At 53.0% G+C, this 15,229-nt stretch overlaps 1 protein-coding gene across 2 annotated transcripts in view; it reads left to right on the plus strand.

Moving 5' to 3' along the window:
• The first annotated feature begins 1,387 nt into the window (after window positions 1-1,387).
• The window catches only part of MYH10 (myosin heavy chain 10), an 86,218-nt gene continuing 72,376 nt past the window's right edge, over window positions 1,388-15,229 (plus strand). For both annotated transcript variants that reach the window (XM_053994909.1, XM_053994908.1), the window contains exons 1-2: window positions 1,388-1,429; window positions 3,860-4,236. In XM_053994909.1, coding sequence (XP_053850884.1) covers window positions 3,892-4,236 — 345 coding nt within the window. In that variant the 5' untranslated portion in view covers window positions 1,388-1,429; window positions 3,860-3,891. The remainder of the gene's footprint in view (window positions 1,430-3,859; window positions 4,237-15,229) is intronic.

Below are 15,229 nucleotides of genomic sequence, written 5' to 3' on the forward strand. Positions count from 1 at the left end.
GAGCCAGTGATGCCCAGCTGTGTGCCAGGACTGTTCATCTGTCTGTCTCCTTTGGGGTGAGCCCGTGATCTCCAGCTCCGTGCCAGGACTGTTCATCTGTCTGTCTCCTTTGGGTGAGCCAGTGATGCCCAGCTCCGTGCCAGGAGCCCGGCACCCCATGTTCGTCTGACTGCCTCCTTTTGAACCCTACAACCCATCCAAAACGCTAAGCTGGACTGTAAAGGCGGGTGTGATCTGAAACGCTCCCGTTCCAGATCACAGCAAGTCCTGCTTCCCAAGCACCGGGCGGAGGGGGCACGTCCCTGCTCCTGTCCCCAGCCCTGCCCAGGGTGCCGCAGGTTCCAGCCGTGCCCCCGGGCAGCTCTGGCGCTCCCTCCTGCCGCACGTCCCCGCTCCTGGCCGCGCCGGCAGCCGCGAGCATCCAACACAAATTGTGAAATTCCTTTCACAAAAACGGCTTTAACGCCGAGCCCCTCGCTCGCTGCGGCCGGGGCGGGCAGAGGCCGTGCCGTGCCGTGCCGTGCCGGGCCGTGCTGGAGGCGCCGCAGGGCCGCGGGGGCTCGGGCAGGGAGCAGAGGCGGGCGAGGCCGGGGCAGCTGTCCGCGGTGAGCCCGGAGCTCGGGGGCAGCCCCGAGGCATCCAGCCCAAAGCCGCCGGCGGCGCTCGGAGGCTCCGCAAGCGCCGCCTTTGCCCCGCCGCGGCTCCCGCAGCCCCGGCGGAGCCGCAACGCGAGGGCTCCGGGACCCCGGGGAGATGGCTCCGGAGCGGCAAACAGGAGCCGGGCCGGCCGAGGGGCGGCAGCGGCGGCACGGGGACACGCGGCCCGGGACACCGCGTGCCCGCGACCGTCCGGGGAGTGACCCGGGGGGCGGCCACGGGGGGCTGCGGCCGGGTCCGCGGGACGGGCCGCGTGGGCAGCGGGCCCGGGCTCTGCAGAGCCCGGCTCCGATCCCGGTGGCGGTGGCGGGGACAGGGACAGGGACGGGCCGCGGGGGCGCGCGGGGGAGGCGCGCGCCCGCCGCTCGCCGCAGCACCGGGGCCGCGCCCCCGCCGGCCGTGCTGCAGCGCGGGGCGGGGCCCGCCGTGACGGGCGCGGCGGCCGCCCAATCAAAGCGGCGCTGCGGGGTGACGGCGGCCAATGGGCGCCGAGGGGGCGGGGCGGGGCGCGGGGGCGGGCCGGCCCACGGCGTGCGGAGGTTGCTATGGCTGTGGCCGGAGAGCGGCCGCGGCGGGGGCCAATGGGAGCGCGCGGAGCCGCTGACGGACGCGGCCGCGGGCCAATGGGCGCGCGGCGCGCGGCGGCGGGGGCGGGCGGTGCGGCGGGGGGCGGCGGGCCCGGCGCGGCGCTAAAGGAGCGCGGCGGGCGCGGGGCGGAGCGGGCGCGGCGGAGCCGGCGGGCGGCGGGCGGGCGGCGGCCGGCGCTGCACAGGTGAGCCGGCGGGGCCGGGGGCACCGGAGTGGGGGGCGGATGGCGGCCGCTCGGCGGGTCCCGCCCGCGGCGGGGGTGTGGCGGGGGCGGCGGGCCCGGCGCACAAAGACCCCCTTGTTGGGCCGCCCGCCCGCGCCGCGCTCCCCCCTCACCGGTGCCGGCCGCGGCCGCGAGAGGAGGGGGCCGTTCTCGGCCGTTCTCGGCCATTTCCTGCCTTCCCCGCGGGCCGCGGGCGGGGGGCTGCGGGCGCCGCCGGGCCGAGCCGCGGCCGCCTCTTTGTCCTTCGGGCCCGGCGAGGGGCAGCGCGGCGCGGCCCCGGGGCGCCGCTCGGGCCCGGGGGGTGCCCCGCCGGCCCTGCCCCGCCGCGCCCCCCGCCCCCCTTTTGTTCAGAACGTGCGTGAGGGTTTTTTTTTTTTTTGGGTTTTTTTTTTTTTTTTTGGATTTTTTTTTTTTTTTTTGCCTTTATTCGCACGTCGTCCGTTGGGATTCCTGCATGATAAATGCGCTCATTTGTGTGTTTCATTTGAATGCCATTGTTAGCGGGGGAGCCCTGGGTAGGGTGAGCTGCAGCTTGCTTTGCCTCGGCAGAGGGGCTTTTGTGATGGGCTCTGTGGGGTTGGAAGGATGACCCTGAGAGTGCTTGTGCTCCCCCGATGTTCGGGTTTATCTCGGGAACTGCTCTCACGCCGCTTGCACCATTCCTGTGTGCCCGGTGCACGCACGCGTGCACGAACGCATTCGTCTCAGTCTTCACCCTTTAATTCCGTCGGGCTGCAATAATGGTTAATTTTCTCCTATGAGCTTTGTTTGACCTTCAGGTTTCCGTGCCCCTCGGTGTGTGAAAACGCAGTCCTGGCCGCCTTGGGCCGTGTCTCACCTGCCCGGGGAGCTCAGGACCTGACACCGAGGGGCACTGGCACGCCAGGGTGGCACTGGCGTTCCAGGGCTTTGTTGGAGCCTGGCACCGTGGGGACAGTCACCTTTCTCACGTGGGTTTCAAAGCTCGCTTATTTCATCTGTGGGCTTCTCCTGCCAAATGTGCCGTTCATTGACTAAACCTTCAATTTCCTGGCGGAAGAGTCCAGCTGTCACTTAGAGGTGTCCCCTGGACGATTCCATCTTCATTCATGGAAATTTTCTCGGAGAGGCTCTCCTAAAATACTTTAAGTGTTGAGTCATCATATCTTGATTTGAATTAAGCCATCTGTGCTAAGAGTTCTGCTCCTGGCACCTCTGAAGGGTTCGGTGACTTCAGGCTTGCTGTACCCTGAAGTTGGACAATGTAACGAATCTCTCTGCCTTAGATGGAGACGCAATTATCCTGTTTAATTATACCTTCTTCTCAGGAGGGTTGGGTTGTAGACCTTCCATCAGGGCACGTGCCACAGTAGGAAAGGTGACAAATGCAGTTTGGGAGCCTCCCTGGCTTTGTTCCCAAGCTGGCCTTTGGGTTACCTGCTGGGAAAGGGTTCCGTAGCCAATGTGAGGTTCTTCAGCAGGGAAGATGTTGTGTGTTACAAACCAAGACGTTTAAAGTCCTCAGTACCAGGGGTCAGGCTTTACCTTGGGGCTCCGTGGGCAGCTCCAGATGGATCTGCCAGCTCCAGGAATCCTGGCTGTGGTGGCAGTGCCTACAGAAGGGACAAGGGCCTGCCTCTCTTGGGTAGAGACAGCCAGGTAAAATGAGTGTACAGGGGCTCTTGTCAGTCAGTGGTTTTTCTCTCTACTTCAAATTACCCGTGGAGCTGTTGGAAAATCCAGCATCATTCCTTGCAGTGTTTTGAGCCTGGAGGTAAACTTGAGATCTGGAGACATTTTTTGGAATATGGTGATGTCAGCACTCAGGACTGAGAACGGGAGCAGGCTGTAGAAATGCAAAGGTTTTCAGGAAGAATATGAGCAAGGTTTAGCTGCCCCAAGTGTCCCAAGTTCTCGTCTGTAGTTGCAAATCCACCTTTTTAAAACCCCTCCTTGCCGCCTTCTGGTTTTCGCAGCAGAATCCAGTGAGCAGATTTATGGGTTTGTATCTGTCTCTGTATTTGTGTTTTCCACTGTTCCATCACAGCTGAGTTTACTGCCAAGCTTCTGCTGTGTTTGCTCTTGTTCCTTATCTGAGCCCGGAGCACAGGTGCGTGTTTTTCCTGCCCGCAGCAGCTCTTGCTGTGATGTCTCTCCCTTGCTGCTGCACAGCTGGAGCCAGTCCCCGCTGGCTGTCCTGCACTGCCTTTGGGTGACACTGGACAGGTAACTGAGCTTTAGTGTGGCACAGGTGTGTGTGAGCAGGGCCTCAGCCGTGCAGCAGCTTCCCCAGGCTGGGAGCGATGCCTGCTGCTGCTGCTTCTCCCAGAGAAGGTGTTGCTGGTGGATCAGTGGCTGTGGCACGGAGCAGGGTGTGTAACGTGCTCCCTGCTTTTCCCTCTCTGCCTGCAGGGTGACTGGGAGCGGAGCCTGCTCTTCCCGGGATGGCGCAGCGCTCGGGGCAGGAGGATCCGGAGCGGTACCTCTTCGTGGACAGGGCTGTCATCTACAACCCTGCCACCCAGGCCGACTGGACTGCCAAGAAGCTGGTGTGGATCCCCTCGGAGCGCCATGGCTTCGAGGCAGCCAGCATCAAGGAGGAGAAAGGGGACGAGGTGTTGGTTGAACTGGCGGAGAACGGGAAGAAGGCGCTCGTCAATAAAGACGATGTTCAGAAGATGAATCCTCCCAAGTTCTCTAAAGTGGAAGACATGGCAGAATTAACCTGTTTAAACGAAGCCTCTGTACTGCATAATTTAAAGGATCGCTATTACTCTGGGCTCATCTATGTAAGTAGTAATTATGGGGTCCATTCTGGGTGCTAATTGAGCTGACCTTACCTGATTGCCGTCCCTGCTGTTAGAGTTAGGTCTTGGCTTTGATTTTGGCAGCCTAAATACTTTGTATCCCCAGCGTTTGCACGAGTCCAAAGTCTTTTTCCGTGCTGTGTACAGGTCTAGAACTCTGTCATAAAACAAATAATACAATTCTGTGAGCATCTTTCAGCCACAGAATGTGAAGTGGCAGCCTGGGGGGGCTGTGCTGGTGCTGCTCCTTGGAGCACTTGCCTCCTGCTGAACTGATCCAGTGAGCAGTGGCTGGCAAGTGGCTTCCTTGAGCTGAGGGAGGTGACAAACCCTCGCTTTGCTGGGTTGCTGTGTTTAACTGTTCATGTGAATGAGCACATCTCTTGTTTTAACTTGCTGCGTGTTAAAAATGGCAATAAGAGGCTCTGCTGGTATTTAAAATATGAAGTTTGGGAGTACTGGGAGTGCAAAATGTCTTTTTGGAACTGAATATCAGCCTAGTGGCCAGGAAGGGATGTGTTCAAGTGCTTAAAATAAACCAATAAGATAAAGCTTGTTTTTTTCCAGTGGTTTTGAAGCACTGATTGAACATCTGCCTTATCACCATCTTGCTCTGGAGCTGGGAATCTCAGTGCCCTTGGTGCTGTCTGACCCTGCTCCTCCCTTGGGCTCTGTCCCAGCTCTGTGCCTGCAGTCAGGAGCAGCTCCTGCTCTCTTGGCAGACTGGTTGCACAGTGACTTGTTGGGTCGGGGAATCAGGAGCAGCTACAAGGAGACTTTCTGTCTCAAAAGACACTGGAACATCTGCTTAAATGCTTGGTTCACTTTATAAACACTTAAATCCACTTTATTTAGTCCTGTAGTTGGCTCATGTTCCCCTCCATCTGGGGATTAGGGGGTACATTTTTAGCTTGACCCTTGATAAGATTTGGACTTATTAAAAATTATGTACAGCTACAAAGTGGTTTTTTTTTTTTGTATTTGTGTGTCCTTGTCAGCTTCCTCTTCCAAGGCTTTACACCAAGGTGCTCACAGCAGAGCTGGGTGAAAAATACTTCTGGAATGATTCCTGCATAGGGAAACTAATTGCATAATTAATGGAGACTAGATTGAAAACTAAAAGTAAACAAGTTGATAGGTCAAAAGTTTTCAGTCTGTGTATCAATCCTAATTATGGCTGTTAGGAAATTCATTACAACTATTATAGCTGTATGTCATTATGAAGGTTAAAAACCTGCAGGCCTTAAATGTCACAGCAAGCTGTAGTGCAGGGAGTGCAAACACAGGCCCAGGTGCTTGTGGGGTGGTGTCAGAACCTGTCACTCGTGTGCACACAGGGTACAGGACTGTCATCTGGGTCTGACAGTCCCCCCTCTGGGAGACACTGGCTGCTCATGGATGTGGGGTTTGAGGTCCTGCAGGTGCCTGACCTTTGAGAGCATTCATTGCTGCTCTGCTGGGGCAGGCTGGAGCTTGTTCCTCGCCTGTGTGATGCTGCTGCCTCGCAGGGGGGTCAGTGCATGTGATTTTGTGACAGACCTCCCTGCCCCAGCTGGGAGAGCTTGGGTGTGTTGAGGAACTCCAGGATTTGTTGGGCTTTACTGGAGGCCTGGGTTCCAGGGGCTGCTGGAGGATGCTGCTCTTCCCAAGAGCACTGGTTCAGTGCAGCTGCAAGGATTGGCTGCTGGGCTGAAATTAAACCTGGCTTAGGTGGTGAAGGTGTGCAGAAGGGCAGTGCTGGGCTGTGTGGAGGACTGAATGCTGCAGAGATTCACAGGCCAGAGGGACACTGCAGGAACTCGAGCTGTTGGGGTTTGAGTGTCAGGGGCTCTGTGGGGCATCCCTGAACTCCATGAGTGTGGCACTGCTGCTGCTGGCACAGCCCACGGTTCCTGTTTGCCTGGTGTAAGGAAAAGAGCCCAAGTGAGCTGAGCTGAAGTGAGTTCTGGTGGTTTGGCCGTGCTGACAGGAGCTGGTTTGGCTTTCCAGATAGTACTGCCATAAAAACCAAATGAACATGGTGTGTTGTGGTGTTGGTCTCAAGCAGTTGAGGTGCAGGTGGTGAATCTGATCAGGTGTCCTGGAACTTCCCAACAGGCAGCATGGGGTGTTGCCTTTCTAGGAAGTGAAAGATGCAAGAATGTCAGCTGGAGCAGCCACAGGTTTCCTTTCAATCCCTAGAAAGGACAGAGCTGAGGGCTTTGGTGGGTGCAGTCATCTGGCTGTGATCTCCACATGACGCTGCTGCAGGAACAGGAGGCTGACTCAGGCCCACAGTGACCTGGGCAGTGGTGCTCACTCCAAGGGTTTCATGTAACATCCAAGAAGGGATGGCCAGCAGTTTCTGGAACTTGCAGCATCTCTGATGCCTGCCAAGAGACATGATCTCAGGCTCTGAGCACCACTGCTGAGCTGTGGAGAGCGTGGAAGATCAGGGCTTGTAAAGGCATGGTGTCAGGGCTTGGTCCTGTGTCGGAACCCAAGGTGTCCCTCAGACACTCTTGGATGTTCCAGGTCCAGGGCAGAAGCCTCTGAGACCCTGGCAGGCAGCCAGAAACCCCTGTGGCTTTGAATCTGATCCATGGAACAATTTACCAACTTTGCAGGAAGAACAAGAAATCACAAAAGTTTAGATATTATAATAGAAGTAATCACAAAGTGAAAGGAAGGATTTTTGAGTGCTGTACAGGGGGGGTTTAGGCCTTGTACAGAGGGGTCTGAATTTTGTACATGGGGGTCAGAAGTTCTAAGATGGAGGGATTTGGGCGTGCCCTGTCCTCCTTCTTTCTCCTTCCTGTCCCCCATGTTCTTGGTGGTGTTGGCACTCACAGATTGGTTTAGAGTAGAAAGCCACTGTTCAATATAGGTGATAGGCATTGGGGAAAAACTATAAACATTTAATAGGTAATGTGTGATATAAAAGATGGCACCAGCCCTTGGGCGAGAGAGACGCAGAGGGAGAAGGAGTCAGAGAGAATGTCAGGGAGTCTGTGTGCCCTGAGATTATTGCAATAAACTGCCTTGAGACCAGACAACTGAAGACTACTGAGTCTTTCTTTGAAGGCACGGGTTGGAGGAGAGACTTTACCACCACCCGGGGTCACCCCAATTTGGGGGAGACTCCGACAGTTCTGTCCTGGGCTCTGCTCATGGCAGCACAGAGCGTGAGAAGGAGCAGGGCTTGTACAAGAATGCTGGGAAAGGTGGTTGGAGTGTCAGTCATGGCCATCCCAGTTATGCTCTGGAGATGACATAACTTTAATTTCTTGCTCTACTTTGAACATCATCTATTCCATTGGTTGCCACAAGGTTTATTTGGAGTGTTAGTGCTGGTTCTGTGAAGGTGCAGCCACCTGCAGCAGGTAGTTCAGTTGTTTTTTCATTGCTTTTGCCTTTGCTTGGAGTTTTCACTCTCCCTTGTGTTTCATGGCTGAACTTCCCCAAGTCCTGTGCTTTTCCAGAGGTATCAATGTTCCTTACCTATCATTTGAGTCACTAATGCTCTAAATGGATCTTCACGTGCTGCTGGAGGGGGTTTTACTTCCTGCAAATGCTTGTGAACGTTGATTCTCCAGTTCAAAACTGAGCTGCTGTGGCTGCCCTGCTCTGGAGTGGCCAGCTTTAATCCTGGCTTTGGGCTGCATTAGTGACATCCTTCAGCTGCAGATCAGGAGCTGGAGGTGGTTCACTGGGAGGGCACCCAGGAGGAATGCCCACAGGCTTAGGAGGTCCTTTGAAGATTTGGAATAAACATCATTTTGCTCAGACTGGTTTTATGGTGCTTCCTGAATATCTTTATCCCATGAACTGAGTTCCAGGTGACTTTCTGGAGGTGTTGGTTTAAGAAAGGAGTAGTTCAAGTCAGTGGTTTTGGCTCACTGAGCTCTGTACCCTGGATAAACATCTTTATTCTTACAAGACCTGCATGTAAAATGCCACTGTGGAGGCTTCTAGATATCAGCCCTAGAGTTTGGTTTGTGCTCAAGTTGTGTCTGCAGAATGTGATTTCATGGGGGGAAGAAGTTTTTGAATCAGACAATGGGATGGAGAAATGAAATCCACTGGGAAGAGTGGATGGTGAGGGTCCCTCAGCCCTGCATGCTGCTCTTTCAAGACCACACTTAATTCTTTATCACAAGCTGTGATAGACATTAGGTGACACTTTACCCAGCAATTTAAAGCTCTTTTGATGGCAAGAAAGACTCTTTAATCCCACTTTTAAAATTTTAAATTTAAATTTTAAATTTAGAAGCATCACCTTATGTACCTCTTGTGGACAGAAATATCCTGTCAAAACCAGTGGGTCTCTCATGGCTGTACTGGTTTGCCACAAAGTCCTGGTTTTCCAGGGACTCCAGCAGCTGAGCTGCAGGTGGCTGGGTTGTAATGGTCTGACTGGTGAGTGCAGGTGAACGCTGAACAGTTCTGGGATAAATGGCACAGCTCCCACTCAGGGGGTCTGTAATCTTTGGAGGCTGAGTGCCTTTTCTGGCAGGACCACGGGTCTGGCTTGTGCAGTCAGAAGTTCCCCTGCAGCAGGATGGGATGAGGGAACTGCTCACTCAAGCACAGGGTGTAACTAAGCTGCAGTAAAACCAAAGTATTCCAATTTCAGTGTGCTTTATAGTGATTTATTTTAAAAACCCTTGCTGTTGCCACATCTGTTGCAGGCAGGCCTTGCCCACAGGTGGTTGTGTGGCTTTCTGGTACCCCATAAATCATTGCAGCTTCTCCTGAACTGCTTCCTGACCCCATTCAGCCAGCAGGATAAAAGGAACAGAATTTCTCAAACGTGTGACTCCGTGCCAGTGTCCAGATGGTCTCTTGTGACTGGTGGGGGATGTTGGGGAGCCCTGGGCTGCATTTGGGGGCTCAGGTGGGGACAGGCACCCAGGTGTGTGTGCTGTGGGGAGAGTCAGGTTAGAGTGATGAGTTTTGCTGTTCCTAGAGGAAGGACAGCAAGCTGGTGAAGCTTGAGGAAAGGTTTAGATTCAGCTTCAGAGTCCCCAGACTCCAGTGAGCTGTGCATTATCTTCCCACTCCCCCATGTTTTTTTTTTAAGCCAAGACTTTTGAAAAAGCGTTGGAAGCTGTTTATGTGAGGCTTTGAGTTCCTGGAAGCCTCCTGCTGGTTCTGCTCTCCTGGCACAGGGCTGCTGGCTTTTCTTTGCACCAGGGAAGTAGAAAACATGCTCACTATTGTGCAAGTAAAACACTGCAGCAGGTATTTGTTGATAATTGCAAGTGTTACCTCTGTAATGGGTCTGCAGCCTTGTTATTTCACTTTTGAATGTACTTTCCATTTTACTGGAATAGAAAAGGGAAAGAATGGGAGCTGTGCCACAGTGCCCAGTTCCAGAGCCTGCTGTGGGTGGCAGCTCTTACAGCCCTGCACTGGAGGAGCTGCCTTTAAGCTGTTCCTTCTGTTAAGCTGCTGCCTCCTCTGAGGCCTGAGTGTAACCTAGAACAATCTCTGGTATTATATAAGCATCTGTGTTCTAATTGCTTTAATTTTCCTGCTGGTCCAGTTGGGAATGTTTCACGTTACTGAGTGTCAAAGATTGGTATTAAAAGAAACCTGCAAGAAATGGAGTTTGTTACTTCATTCCCTTTCCTACCACAAGCCAATCACTGGATCTAATACCCAGCACGTGGCACAAGAAATGCTGGGCTTCACATTGGAACTGCTTTGACACAAGAACTTTTTTTTTATGTTGACTCTGATTTTTGGAAGACTCATTAATGTGATCAAGTTGAGAGAGCTCTGTGCAGGGTTAGAAATGTCTGAGGGACTTCAAGGAAGTGAGTCAGTAAGCAGAGGTATGAAAAAGGGCTTGTTCTTGTCAAACCCTGTGTTTCTGTAAAAAATGGTGGGTTAAGAGCGTAGAAAGGAGCAGCAGTTGGCATTGTTCTCTCCTGTGCAAGTGCTCAGGTGGGTGCAGTGTGCTGCAGGACACCCCTCCAGCCCGTGCCTGTGTCAGAGCTGCTGTGGGGCTGTCTGTGGAGCAGTCAGGCTCTGACATGCAGCTCTCCAGGAGCCTTGTGGAAGGATATTAATGCTCCTGTGGCCCTGGTGCAAGCTCAGCTCATGTTTTAGCTCCGAGCAGTTGCTGTGGCTGAGGCAGTTCTGAGGCCAGGCTGTGACCCTGAGTGTGTCTGTGTGAGAGGAGGAGCTGGCAGGGCATGGCCTGGGCTGGGGGTTCTCTCTGAGCACATCACCTGAAGGCTGTGAGCGTGGAAACTCAGCACTGCTGAGCCTCTGCTCAGCCCCACCTCTGGAGAACACATCAGCTGTGGTGTGGGCTGAGCTTTTCCACTGCTGCCCGGTGTATGTGTGGGGCTCGTTCCCTTTCTCATTCTCCTCCTGCCCTGAGTAAATCTGTGGCTGTGATCCCAGCCTCTCTGCCCTGAGCTCCCCAGGCTGCTCCTTGCCCTTGTTGAACACCCTTTGGTTCCAGGGCACAGCCTCACCTTCATCCCCTCTGGCCTGAGAGCTGCCTGCCCTTCTTTAAAGGCTTGACTTGGATAATTTCAGGGAGGAAAAGTGCTCTGTGAGAAAACCATGTCTTGCTCAGGGAACTCAGCTTGGGGTGTGAAAGGTGAGTCTGTAACCCCAGGAAGTGAAAACCAGGCAAAGAAAATGCTCTGTTGAGGCAATTTAGCAACTGGAGAGTGTGCTCCACTCCATCAGTTATGGGATAGTGCTGGGCTGGGAATGGCTGGTTTCTGTTTCAGGCAATAAGGAGAGCTGTCTAGATGCTTCCTTCAGCTTAATTATTTATGTAGCAATAGAGTGGATCTGTCACTTTTTCTGTTTGAAGAAGTGCAGACGAACGTTGAGCCTGTGTTTTGGTGATGCAGAGTGGTTCTTACAGCTGCCCAGCCTGCACCTCATGGTGCTGAGGAGCTCTCAGGTGGTGCTTTGAGGAGGCCTTGGCATGGCATGGCACGGCACGGCAGAAGAGACCAGCTCAGCAGCCACAACAGCTCCAGGAGCTGTTTGTGCAGGGCACAGCACCAGGACTTTCATTTACCCCGAGCTCCTCCTCACAATGTGTGTGCAGGGAAGGGCTGATGTGGGTGTAAGGGAGGACAGGCCATGAGGCCTGGCTCCAGATGGAGCCTGAACTCCCAAGTGTTTTCACCTGGGAATAACTCGGGTTGTTTGCCAGCTCACTCACAGCCACCTCCCTCCCAGGATGTGGGGATGGAATGGAGGTGGAAACAGGTCAGTGCCAGGATCCTGAACTGTGCAGGTCAGGACAGCTTACCAGAACCCAAATTACTACATGATAAACTACTGGATACAGGCTGGAAGCATCTGGAACCCTTCAAAGTGCACATGTAGTGTCCTGAAGGGGAGCTTGTATAACCAACCTCTCTGTCAGAGCTCTCCTTTACTGGTTGTGTCTGGAGCCCTGCCTGGAGAGTGCATTCCAGGGTGTCCTGTGCCTGTGGGTTGGTGCTGTCTGTTCCTGGGTAAAGCAGGAATGTGTTCAAACAGCTGATCCATCAGCTCAAGGTGAATCAGCATCTTTGCTTGCCTTTCAATTCTTAATGTGCTCCTCCACCTCTGTCAGCTGAAAAATGAATGAAGGCTGGTTCTCCATCCAGCCTGGGCTGTTACTGGAGCTCAGCAGTGCTGATCCCAGCTCTTATTCCCACCTGACAATTCCATCCCAGTCCACCCACTGCAGGATAGGGTTCATTAAATGGCTGTCCATTTGTTAAGCAGATGTGTATGTATTCCTGATAATTCCTCCTGGGGCTGCTCACCAAGAAGCTTTTTGGAGGGGTTTTAAACAATCTCTACTTTTCATGTGTTTGGTTTCCATGCACAAAGCCCTTTCCTGCTTTTTTAGGCACAGTGATGAACTGGGAGACTTGCAGTTATAAAACAGCTGCGAAGGATTTTGCTACCATTTGGTCCCTCCCAATTAAATTTGGCTCATTAAAAGCATCCTTTCTGTGTTTCTCTGCCTGCCAAGCCATGAAGCCAGCCCACCAATATGTTCATATATTGCTTTCTGCAAGAGATGGCAGTCAGGAAATTGGGAAAATTCAGTTCCATCTTCCTGTGAATAAATTGAGGCTGTGCAGAGTGGTGCTGGTTTGAAAAAGGTCTCATTTTGAAATTCTGCAGGGGAACAGCAGGAGAGTGAAGTGGGTAACAAATTCAGGAAATCAAGGTGTTGGAGTTCAGGGTGCTGCATGCAAAGAGCTGCCATGGCACAGAGGCAATGGTTTGGGATTAAAACCTTTCCTTTAGATTTAGTTTCAAATAAATGAACCCCAGCACTGGCAAAATGTAGACTTTTGTGCTTCATAACTTCTATTTCGGCCCTGTTTGATATAAAGGTTCTTCAATTAACCCTTTTCAGTTGCCCAGGATATTTGTTGGTCTTCTCTGGTTTGGTTTTGTTGGGCTTTGCTTATTCCATTCCTTCCAGGTTCACAGGTTCATCAGCTACTGCTTCAAGAGATAGCCTGGACAGGCTTCCAGGTTAGGTATTATTGATAGAGGTTTGTTAAGTGGGTTTTTCTAGGTTATTAATTCTTTATGTAGCTCAAATAGTAACACTTACTCCATGTCTGTGCTGGGGAAATAAACTAAAGATGCCAAAGCAACTGGAGGAAGGAGGGAAGGATAATCTTCAAAGAACTGTTTTATCCCAGCATTTAATATATATATTTTAAATTGTTTACCAGATCGATTTATTTATGTCTGGGCAAGGACAGTGATTCTGGGGGAGAAAACAACAGCTTTCCTTTGGGAGCACAAAATGCCAAAACAAAGTCCAAGTTCTGGGTGAGCTTGCAGAGACGTGGAGGTGTTGTGTTGCAGGAGGGTCACCAGTGCAGGTGGGTTTTGCAGTAATTCCCTCACAGCTCAGCCAGCTCTGCTCTGGGAGCTGTGTCCTTGCTCAGGTGAGGGGCAGGAGGGAAATTGCCAATCTCTGGGTGGGTGAGAAGCAGAGCAGGGCACCCAGAGCCCTCCTGGGGGCAGAGCCCTGCTGGCCCCAGGGCTGGTGCCCTGGCACTGCTGGAGCTGGGCTGGGACAGGTCTGGCTGGGCTCTGGCCCTGGGAATTCCTGTCCCCAGCTCCCTCCTGAGCTGTGCCTGCGCTGGAGGAGCACAGGGGTGGCAGGCACATTCTTCTCTCTCAGGATTTTTACATAGAGGTGCACAGAGAGAAAGAAAGAGAAAACAATTTCTATTTCTGCTCCTTGTTTTTCCCATGTGGAATGTGTGTGGAGAATTTTACCTGGGGTGATTGCTTGGTTGGATTCTGGTGAGGATTGTTTGAGCCTGGTGGCCAATCCAACCCAGCTGTGGCTGGACTCTCAGAGAGAGGCACGAGTTAGAGACGGTAGTTAGAAAAGTAGGTTTGTAGTGTTAGTATCTCCTTTAAATAGTATATTAATGTATTCTAGCATAGTTATAATAAAGAAATCATTCATCCTTCTGGACTGGAGTCAGACATCAGCATTCCTTCCCACTGGGTTCACCTGCATTTACAATACCCAGGGAGGTGCTGCTCCATGCTTCTGAGCTGTGATTCTGTGGCGGGCTTGGCAAACTTGTTCTCTCTTCTGGTTACCCTCACCTGAAGCCTCGACTGGGAGGCAGGCTTGTGGCAGGTCTCAGAGCCTGCATGTCACTGCTGGTGGTGGCAGAGGGATGTGGGTGACCTCAGCTGAGCTCAGGGAGGGTGCTGGGAAGGGCTGCCCACTGTTCAGCAGTTAATTGGCTCCTTGTGTGCTTACACCAAGGTGTTAAAATAACTGTCCTGCCTTCCCTCCCTCCCGGTCTCACCAGGGACCGTGAGGGAGTTGGGGCAGGGAAGTGCTTCTGTCCCCAGCCAGTTCTGTCTGACATTTGTCTGCAGCAGTGTCCAGCTCAGTGAGGAAGGACAAGAGCACTGATGCTGGCAGGAGGGACAGTGGTAGGAAAGGAGGCTGGGGAGGAACTGCCCACTTGCCAACAGCCCCATGTTCCGTTCAGTTAATGGCTGATAAGTTGTTCTTTATGCTTGGCTCAGTTGCCCTGATAAGATGTGTTTCCTTTCTCTTGAGAAATAAACACCTTGTTCAGATGGTAGGGCCCTGCAGTTATCATCCAGCAGATCTGACCAAAGCAGAGGGAGCATTTTCCTGCAAGGACATGAGATGTCCCTATGTCAGGATACCTGGCTTCAAACCAAGTTCTTTTTCTTTGCTGATGGTGCTCCTGGACTCAGTTCAGAGAACACCTTCTGCCTGTCTTTCCAGAAGCTGGTGGAGGTGTAGAAAGGACAGGGGGGGCACCTTTTCCTCCAAATAAAATCTTTTATACTTAAAAAAAAGGCAGATTGGGACCATCAGCAACTGTGTTCATACCACTGTAGCAGAAATACTTTTTAAAATGGACAAATGTTATATCCTGAGTGACCATCTCAGTTCTCTGAACCCTTAAAAGCTGTTAATGGTTTCTGCTTATTCTCCCCATTCTTTTTCTCCTCTCAACCTGCGAAGGTAAGAAACTTGTTTTTTCCTGACATTCAGAAAGATCCTTCCTATTTCTGCCAAACCTGGCCTGTGTTGCTGCCTTCCTGAGCTGGTAAAGATGGGAGTTTCAGTGGTGACCAAAAGGAACACCCTGTCCAAGCGTGTGAGGGGATAAGGGTGAAGGGAGAGATTCTGCTTTCTTACAGCAGTCAGTTGTGCTGCTGAAAGGGCTGGGGCCAAGCAGATTCCTTGGACAGGGAGCACCCGGGAGGGAGGGCTGTGGGTGTGCAGGGAGCAGTGTCTGTCAGAGCTCAGCCTCTGATCCCCAGCCAGGCCAGCTCATCTGTCCTCCCTCCCAGCCCGGGGTCCGTGGCTGCCTGTGCTCCTTCTCCTGCCAGGGATGTTCTGCCATAACTTGCTCAGGGATAACTGCAGGGGAGCAGGGATGGAGGTCACTGCAGGAGGCTGTGCTGCTTGCACAGGGGAAGT

This window comes from Vidua macroura, chromosome 19, assembly GCF_024509145.1.
Source record: "Vidua macroura isolate BioBank_ID:100142 chromosome 19, ASM2450914v1, whole genome shotgun sequence".
NCBI lineage: Eukaryota > Metazoa > Chordata > Aves > Passeriformes > Viduidae > Vidua > Vidua macroura.